The 10446-nt window shown below is 38.6% G+C and overlaps 1 protein-coding gene across 1 annotated transcript in view; it reads right to left on the reverse strand.

Moving 5' to 3' along the window:
• Positions 1-3034: 3034 nt before the first annotated feature.
• The window catches only part of Znf883 (zinc finger protein 883), a 17081-nt gene continuing 9669 nt past the window's right edge, over positions 3035-10446 (reverse strand). Inside the window, 7 exon segments of the mRNA XM_013513104.1 lie at positions 3035-3100; positions 3103-3160; positions 3162-3294; positions 3297-3485; positions 3488-3601; positions 3604-3873; positions 3876-3923. Of these exon segments, the coding sequence (XP_013368558.1) occupies positions 3035-3100; positions 3103-3160; positions 3162-3294; positions 3297-3485; positions 3488-3601; positions 3604-3873; positions 3876-3923 (878 nt within the window).

Below are 10446 nucleotides of genomic sequence, written 5' to 3' on the forward strand. Positions count from 1 at the left end.
CCTTTTACAAATAATGATAATTTTTTAACCTGTAAATAATTATCCAGGATTTTTTTTTTTTTTGGTTTGGTTTTTCTCTGGTACCGGGAACCGAACTCACGACCTTGCGCTTGCCAGGCAGGTGCTTTGCCGCTGAGCTAAATCCCCAGCCCCTATCCAGGATTTTTTATCCTCAAGCTTGGTCTCCTTATCTGCAATATCCTCCCCCCAAATCTTGATCTTTTTATGTCTCTGTCCAATTGGCCAAATCATTTGCCAGTTGTAGTCCATTTTCTGCTACTATTGGAGACTGGGCTATACAGGGTTAAATTGCTGAACACAGGGCCCTCTAGCTGTGTTGGAAAAGAGCACATGCTCCGTGCTCTAAAGTCAAGATAACCACAGCTGAAGAAACCAAGGATATGGGCTGCTGACACCCTCTTTCCAGAGCAATAAAGTTGCCAACCTGAGAGATAAGATAGTTCTCTTAAGTGGGCAAAAGTTATGACGTGGAGAAGTCTTTGCGCTGACTCCCAAGGTCCTGTTCAGTTCCTGGGCTTGCCTTAGTATCCCCTTCCTTTGTTTACAAACCAAATAAATATGAGCCGCCTAGAGAAGCTCTAGGTCTCGACCCCCAGGGAATCTCGAATTCTGTTAGAGGGTTTTGATCCTCTTGGATCCCTAAAATCATACCACTTGTCTCTTTTATTTAAGCTGCTTGCTGCCCACTCATTTAGGAGATTGAGGCTAGGCCAAGACCCCAGTATGCTGCTGTACTGGAATATTTGGGAATAGATAATTTATAAGGAACAGAAATATATTTCTCACAGTTGTCCAGAGCTGAGAAAGGCTGTTGGGAGTTGGGAAGCTGTAAGGAGTTGTTGGTTCTGTCGGAGGAGATTTTCATGCTGGCTTTCCTGATGAACTTGGCTGTTTTCATCCTCCAAGGAGCTTGGGGCCTTGTTGGCACTGGGAATAGCTTCAACTCACTTTGGGGGAGCTCTGGTCCTCATTCTGAGCATCACTTCCTGGCTCCAGAGGGGAAGAAGATGCACAGCTCAGTCTCCTGAAGAAGCTTGCTGCATTGGCTTTCCTGATGGGAACTCAGCTATCTTCACCATTGGAGGAGCTCAGGACCTCACTGCTTCTGAGGGCAGCTGTGGTACCTTCCAGGGGAGCTCTGGTTCTTACTTTGGGCAATGCTTCCTGGCTCCAGTACAGATCCTTCAGCCTGCTAGCACAGATCCTTCATCCCTCTGGCACAGACTTCCTAGATTCCACCACTGACCTTTGGACCTTCACAACGCAGATCCGTGAAATAGGCCTGCATGAGATGCTGTTATGGGCTCTGGGCCTCCAGTTGGATTCGTGGGAGGCGTTGTTATGAACTCTAGGCCGTCAGCTGGATTTGTGCAGTTCATTTCAGTGGGATCCAGGCCTTTGGCTAGATTTCTTGGTCTATAGTGTGTGGACAGATTTCCTGCACTTTCTTGTATATCATTAGTTGAGTGACTATTATAAATAATCTTATAAAATATGTGTCCCATATTATATTGTTCCCCTTGCAAAAATAACCCCCAAAACCAACAACAAAATTGGGTCGATGGGGAAAAGCCCAAGATCAAGGCACCTACATGTTTTGGAGTCTTGTTAGGGCTCAGTCTTTGCTTCCAAAATGGCACCTTGAAAACTACATCTTCAGGGCTGGGGATTTAGCTCAGTGGCAAAGCGCCTGCCTGGCAAGCGCAAGGTCATGAGTTCAATTCCTGGTACCGGAAGAAAACCAAAAAAAAAAAAGACAACTATATCCTCTAAGATGGTATGTAACCCCACCTTGTTTAGCAATATGAAAACTGATAAATGCATTTTAATGAATAATGTTCCCTTCATGTGAGCTTTTCAAAAAATAAGCAAACCAGGTATCGGAATTTTTTTTTCAATCCCTGCAGGCCATTACATAGGTCTTATTTGCGGCAGGGAAGAGATTTTTGTTCCCTTTGGGTGTAATACAGTCAGTGCACTAACAATTATGTACATTCAAACTTGATTGTTTTAATTTATCTTGAGCTGTACTATAAATAAAGTACTACATTGTAGCCTCATCTATGTTTATTATTTTTCTGTAATATTTAAGGGTTGCTTAAAAGTATACAAAATGTACAGTTACTAAAACAGCTGATTCTTTCTCTCACCCTTTGTAAAGAAGGGGCTTCAGTTCCTACATGGCTAGAACCATAATAAGAAATGTATCTATAATTTGTAACATAAATATTACAATGTTAATAACATTTATCTTGCAGCCTTGTTTTTCAAAGTCCACTTTATTTTGATAAACTCCGTATATTTCACTAATTTCTAAGTATTTTCATTATATGAAATCTACCATATGTCAGATGATATAGGGGCTGGGGATTTAGCTCAGCGGCAAAGCGCCTGCCTGCCAAGCGCTAGGTCGTGAGTTCGGTTCCCGATACCGGAAAAAAAAAAAAAAACCAAAAAAAAAACCAGATGATTTAATCTATTTAAGTGTCGAACTCTTAGCAGATCCCTTGTACATTTTACAATAATTCAGAATTAGCAAGGAGAACAGTTCACCAGTGTTTAGTTTTATATTGAGGTACTCAGGTTGGAATAAAGTGGTAAAAAAACAAAAAAAAATTACCCATATACACCTTTAAAAAACACACCTCAGCCGGCCATGGTGGTGCACACCTGTAATCCCAGCACCCCGGAGGCTGAAGCAGAAGGATAGTTGCAAGTTCAAGACCAGCCTGGGTTACAAAGTGAGCTCAAGACCAGCCTGAACTGCATAGCGAGACCCTGCATGAAAAAGACAAAAAGACATAATAAAACACACCTCAGTTTTTGATGAATAGTTCCATTATAACTTTTTCTATCCATGATAATACATTTTTAATTTAACTACAAGAAAAAATGTATCTTAGAACTGTGTAATACTGAGTAAATGAGTGTTTTGTTTGAAGTTTTTCTCATATAACAATCGTAGGCTTTCTTGTCAGCATGAGTACTCTGGGTAAGTGATAATCCACATTCATTACTCTGACAAGGCTGTGTTTCTGAAATGAGTTATCTGATGTCAGATTAAAGATGTATTATGACAAGTAAAACATCACCACATTTACTGCATTGATAGGATTTCTTCCCTCTATGTGTACATTTATTTTGTGAGGGCTGAGCTTAAACTGAAGGATTTCCCACATTCATCACATTGGCAGGGTTTTTCTCCTGCATGAGCCATTTGATGCTCAATTAGTGATGTTCTATAGCAAAACCATTTTGGACATTTATTACATGATAGAGTTTTTCACAAGAATGAATTTTCAGATGTTCAGTAAGTTGTATACTTCAGCTGAAGGTTTTTCCACATTCTTTATGAACATAGGGTTTCTCTCCAATGTGCATTCTTAGGTGTTCAGTGAGATGTGTACTCTGGTTGAAGGCTTTTCCACATTCATTACACTCATAGAGTTTCTCTTCAGTATGATTCTTTGGTGACAAATGAAGGCTGACAAATGGCTGAAAGCTTTTCCACACTCATTACATTCATAAAGTATCTCTCCTATATGAATTCTTTGATGTCCAGTTAATTACATATTGTGATAAAAACTTTTCTGCATTCTTTACACTGGAAAGATTTCTCTCCAGAATGCATCCCCTGATGTTCAATGAGATGTGTGCTGCTGCAACTGAAGGTTTTCCCACACTCAGTACACTAATAGGGTTTCTTTCTAGTATAAATTCTGTGATGCTGAAAAAGGGCTGAAATACAGCTAAAATCTTTCCTGCATTTATTACAAGGATAAAGTTTTTCTACAGTATGAATTCACTTGTAATATCTAAGGCATGATGTATGACTGAAGGCTTTTTCAACCCCTTATACTCATAAGGTTTCTCCCTGGTATGGACTCTTTGATGCTGAAATGCTGAAGGGAAAAAATAAGACTTAGTTATCAGGTATCGAAAAGAAAAACTAAATGCTAATAAAACAAAAGACTGTGGACAGATCCTGATTGATGGTTAAAAAAAGATCAATACAGGTAGATCTGAAGACGCACTGTTTCGCACAAATTGTAACTAACACAAAGTGTTTTCTTCTCTAAATTATCACTCAACAGAATACTTCTGTGTCCAAATATGAGTTTATTCCCCAAACTGTCCAGTACTTCAAATCTTCTGACACCAACTGGATGTTCTATTATTTGACTCAATTGTAACACTATCTACCTTGCATTAACATCAGCTATCATAAACTGAAATGCTCAGTCTGCCTTCCACTGTCAGATATGAGCTATGATGAAAATACACAGTGGATATTTAAATTTTAAAAATTTATTACAGTAAAAGACACATTGCCATTAATACTGCACTAGGGAATCTTGTTAATAGGAGAAATCTACAAGGTCCTTTTGTAATTAGGAATGTTATTCTTTATTAGTCTTGCTTATATTCCTAATTTTCATTATTGGATCATAAGAGTAGAGTGAGAGCATAAGACTAAAATCTATGATCAGAAGGCCATATTTTGGATGATCTTATCTATTAAGACCTGACTTGACTACTCTATACTCATTTCAAATCTACCCCATTTTTGATAATCAGTCTAAGCACTGCCAGGACAGCCTATAAACACTGCAATAGCAAGGGCAAAGCTGGAAAAGCATCCAAGAGCTGTGATGCAGTTCAGGTAGGGGAATGGGAAATAAGACACACACACACACAAAAAAAAAAAAATGCCAAACTAATATTTAATCAATCAGGAGTGGTGTTTTGATTTATAATAGTGTTCTTTTCAATAATTTCCATTATTGCATTTGAACATGTGCGGTGCACAGCTGTGGATTAATTATCTGAAAACATTCTTACAGGTTATAGATAATCAGGTATGGAATTAGGCAGTGGTGATGGCTGGATAACTTTATACATATAATAAAATTCACTGAATTGTACACTTTTAAAGGATGAATTGTATGGGTATGTTTCTAAATAATCACAGCACATGATTCAGTTTATAATTATGTCCAGGATGTGTGATTGTTCTAGCAGTAATGATCTTTCTCACTAGAAATTTCCAGGAGGGTAAGAACTACTTCTGTTTTGCTGTCCACTGAGTGTCTAGCACCTTTGTGTCTATGTGGCACACAGCCGGTACTCGAAAAATATTTGTAAAAAAGTAAATGAATGATTAAAGAAACAGAACACCCAAGCCTTCTCTAAAATCATGTGGCACTTCCTGGTTCATGATCAAAGGTACAGCTATAGAATGAGGTGAATATTCAAATTCATAAATGTAAAGGGTACAATGGCGACTGCCAGAGGATGGAAAGAAGGGGACGTGAGGTGTTACTAATCAACAGGTATAAAGTTCCAGTTAAGTTTGAGAAAATGGCAGAGTGGTAAGCAGCAGAGATAAGCCTCTCTGAGAATTGGTGGCCAAACATCGGAATATAGCAATGTGAGGAAAACAGGAAGGAGAGCAGGACCCAGGAAGAATCTGAAGTGAGAACTGAAGCCCATGGGGATCAAGGAGGAAGTAGAAGGCAGGCAGCACTTTCTCCCTGAGCCCAGACTCACTGCAGGGGAGGGACAGTTGGAAACTGCAGTCACTGACTGCTGGCAACCACAGGTGCTGGCAACACCTAAGGTCCCTGGTGGAGAAGCATCCAAGCAGAGTGGTGTGCTGGGCGGCAGCACCCTGCCTGTGAGTTGTCCAGGTCAGATGTCCCGCAAGAGATGGCAGTTAGCTAGGAGCCATCTTGGAAAGGAGCCAAATGACCCCAGGACACTGAGCAGCTATTGGCTCCACCTAGTGGCTCCCAATGGAGCTCACAGGGGAAATACAGACTGCTATACAGGCTGGTAGGGTCTGATTCCAACCTGGCAGCCAGAGGACAGCCTGAACTTCAGTGGAAATAGGGGTGCAGCCTTGCTGAGATTATTCTCTACCTCACCGTGGGAGCTGCTACTGGCTTGCTGGGATTGATCAACACGGATCTGGATTCTGCTCACACTGTGAACCAGTAATAGCAGAGAAAAACCTTGAAATGCATGGTTTTTTTTCTTCCCTTCTTCTTTTGTTTAAATTCTTTTCTTTAGCTTCTACATATTTTTTTCTCTCAGTTTTTTATTTATTTGTTTTTGTTTTTTGTTTTTTCCACATTGTTTTTATAGAAGTGTGAACACGGCTTCTAGTTTCGCTGATGTTGTTCTATTTTTGTTCTTATTTCTTCCTTCTCTCTTCCCCCCATCTTTTGCACCAGTTTACCCAAGCTTTTGAGGTGCACCTTTGTCCTCTAGCCTTGCTTCTAATTTCTTTCTTTTCTTCTATTTATTTCTCCCCCAGCCCCAATCCCTTCTAAAATTTCTCTCCTGATGGTAAAATTGCCATTTTAAGGGTTTATTTACTGCATACAATTTTCTAGATTTTGGTATGTAACCAAAAATCTACTTCATACAGTTAAAGGTGGCAGTTTAATAGTTATCTCAGTTTGTCATTTTCTAGGCTGTGTTTAACACTATTGTTTATTGCTGATTGTACCACTTTAACTAGGGCAACATAATTGTTCCAAGCAGTTGCTCTTCCTGGTATGCCAAGACTGAGATTGCCTAAGGTTCATAAGCAATACTATAAGCCAGTGCCAAAGAAACCGGGGCTGGGCCAAGCAGGCGACAACTTCTCAACCCCAATAAATTGAAGAGATAGGATTTTGCAGTAAACTCAAAAGCCAGCTACACCTGGAAGACACCTGTGAGAAGTAGTTACTTCCTAAAGGTTCTAAATACCAGCAAAAAAGCTACTCACTATAGGCAATTTACAAACATAAACCCCGAATTAAGATTCAAGAATATACAAAATGAGAAGGCACTTAAACAAGATGCAACCTCAGACTTCCAGCTCACCAAAGGCAACTGCAGGGGGCAATGAGGTGGAACAATCCAAAAGCCACCCACCTGGACTCCCTGAAGTGGTAGTAACAAAGCAAATGAAAGAGGCTCTAGAAAAAAATCAAATCAAAAATAAATTCTCAGATAACTACAGAGATGGAGACCATAATGAAAGGCATACTTAGTGACTATAGAGTAGATACAGATTTTTTTTAAAATAGAGAAGCTCAGGAAAATGATGGAAACCGTGAATGTCCAACATAAGAAAGAAATGTAACCTATAAAAGAGATTCAAACAGATATCCAGGAGACTAAAAATTCCATTAAAGTGTACACAGTAGGATGAGCCCTTGTGAGGACAGAACTGCAGATACAGAAGACAGGATTGAGGTAATGATCAGGAAAAGAAAGATTTCTTTAAAATAGCAAGAAACCATGAGAAATCAATCCAGCACCTGCTAGATGATGCAAATAAGAGTGTACAGAATCAATGAAAAAAGCAGGAGATAACATACATGACATAAAATAACTGTACACACACGGTGGAAAATTTCCCTCTCAGAGAGAAAGAATTTAACACACAGCCAGTGAGGCATGTAAAACTCCAATTAGCTATGATCAAAAAAAACTACAACAAGGTATATCATGGTGAAGATTCCAGAAATTCAACAAAAAATGGAATATTAAAAGCTCTTAGAAAAAAGAAAAAAAATCACCTATAAAGGAAAACCTATCAAAATGAAGGAAGACTTCTCAATACAAACGCTGAAGTCAAGGGAGTTTGCAGTGAAGTATTTCAAGCCCTAAAAGAAAATAACTTCCAACCCAGATTGATATACCCTGAAAAATTATCTTTAAAATTCATGAAGAAATGGGATATTTCCAAGACAAGGAGCACATGAAGAAATTCATGACCACTAAACCAGCACCACAAAATGTTCTGAAGAACATTCTAGACAGAGAGAACAAGAATTACAGCTCCATGAACCCAAACAGAATGAATCCACCATGAAAGGCAAACAATTAAAACAAAGGTGGGGAAAAGGGAGCCAGTGACAGGAAAATAACATGACAAGGATAAATCAATATCTGTCAGTTATAATCATTAACATTAATGGTCTCAATTCACCAATCAAAAGACAGAGACTAATGAGATTTGAAGTTGTGTTTTTGTTTTTGTCTTTTTGAGACAGGGTTTCGCTTTGCAGTTCAGGCTGGTCTTGAATTCACTTAGTAGTCCAGGCTGGTCTCAAACTGACAGTGATCCTCCTGCCTCAGCCTCCTGAGTGCTGGAATTACAGGTGTATGCCATCGTGCCCAGCCAAAAGTTTTTAAAATGTCTTATGAAATACCTTGCTTCTAGGAGATTATAACTTTTAATAGTTCAGTAGATTATAGTTTGGGGTTTAAGGTGGTGTTATGATTCCAGGTGTTGAAGCTGACATTATTGTTGTCTTAAATGAAACTGTGCATAGATGTCACTTTCCTTTTTGGACTTTCAGACTTTAAGGTACTCTCTCCTGATGAAAATGCATGGTATTCACTCTGAAAACCTCAACTATTGTTACTCTAGTTTATTAAATCTTGAATTTTCTAAATTTAAAAAAAAAAGACAGAGACTGGTAGAATGGATCAAGAAGCAAGATCCAACAATTTGCTGCATATAAGAAACACATTTAACTGAAAAATAAATTCATTGACAGAAAGTCAAACATGGAAAACAATACTCCATGTGGCAGGAACCCAGAAAAAACTAGGGGTAGCTATTCTATTTGTAGACAAAATGAATTTCAAGGCAATATTGATTAAGAGAGACAAATAAGGCCACTGCATCCTTGTAAAGGGAACAATCCAAGAGGAAGCAATAACAGTCATAAATATATATGCACCAAATACCACTGTACCCAACTATATAAAACAAATACTAATGGACATTAAAAGTCAAATAAGCACTAAAACAATTGTAATGGGGGACCTCAATACCCCACTATCACAAATGGACAGATGAACAAGACAAAAAATCAACAATAAAATATCAGAACTGAACCAAACTTTTCAACAAATGAACATAAAAAAAGTAGTAGATGTTTACAGAGTGTTTCACCCCAGAACATCAGAATACACATTCTTCTCAGCTGCACATAAGGCATTCTCCAAAATAGACCACATACTAGATCATAGAACATGCTTAAGTAAATGCAAAGAAACTGAAATTATCCCATGCATATTATCAGATTATAGTGCAATGAAATTGGAAACCAATGGCAAAAGAAACTACAAGAACTTCATAAACACAGGGAAATTAAATAGCATCCTTCTGGACAGCCAATGGATCACAGATGAAATTAAAGAATAAATTAGAGAGATTCTACAATTGAATAATAATGCCAGTACAACATACTAGAACTTATGGGATACAATGAAAGCAGTCCTATGAGGGAAACTTATGGTGGTGAATTCACCTATAAATCAGAACAAAAAAGTGAGCTCAAATAAACTACCTAAAGTTGAACCATCTAGAAAAGAAGAGCGAGTCAAACCCAAAACTCACATGAGGGAGGAAATTATAAGGGTCAGAGCAGAAACTAATGCAATGGAGGCAAAGAATACAATGCAAAGAATCAATGGATCGAAAAGTTAGTTCTTTGAAAATTGAATGAGATTCATCAGCCTTTAGCCAGACTTATCAAAAAAGGATAGAAAAGACTCAAATCTATGGAATTTGGAATGAAAAGAGTGATATCACAACAGATCCTACAGAAATCCCAAAGATCATCTTTACCTACTTTTAGAATCTGTATTCTAATAAGATGGAAAACACAGAAGACATAAACAGACTCCTAGATACATATGAATTACCAATGCTGAATTAAGAAAATATAAAAATTCTAAATAAACAAACATCAGTCAGTGAAACTGAAGATGTAATTAAAAACCTACCAACAAAAAAAGCCCAGGCCCGAATAGATTCACTGCTGACTTCTACAACAAATTTAAAGGAGACTCAGGTAGGGAGGGGCTGAAGCTGGAAATTGGTCACACATGGGGGGACAAAGCAAAGCCAGCCAGGGAACACAGAGAGCTCTTCAAGCCCCATAAGCAAGCTGCCCCAGCTCAGAAGCAAGTTGCTAGGCAGAGAGGTTAAAACTGACATCAACCTCCTGAGAATATAAATAAATGGGCTGCAGTGGCTGAACAGTTCCTTTTCCTCCTAGCCAGAGGGAGGGCTCCACCTGACATCAGCTTTTGTCTCTCACTTTTATTTCTCAATCCTCTCACCATTTTTCCCAGGGAGTATCAAGAGCTGCACAGGTAGCAGCAGACTTAATGCCACTACTTCTCAAACTCTTTAATGAAATTGAAAGGGAAGCAATATTCCCAAAGTCATTCATTAAAGCAAGCATTACTCTCAAACCAAAACAAGAGACAGGCCCAACCAAGAAAGAGAACTACAGGCCAATCTTCCTAATGAACATAGATGTAAAAATCCTCAGTAAGACACTGGCAAACAATGCAGAAAATCATGAAGAAGATAATACACCAAGACCAAGGAAGATTCACCCC

The sequence above is a fragment of the Chinchilla lanigera genome, unplaced genomic scaffold (assembly GCF_000276665.1).
Source record: "Chinchilla lanigera isolate Chin_1 unplaced genomic scaffold, ChiLan1.0 scaffold00018, whole genome shotgun sequence".
NCBI lineage: Eukaryota > Metazoa > Chordata > Mammalia > Rodentia > Chinchillidae > Chinchilla > Chinchilla lanigera.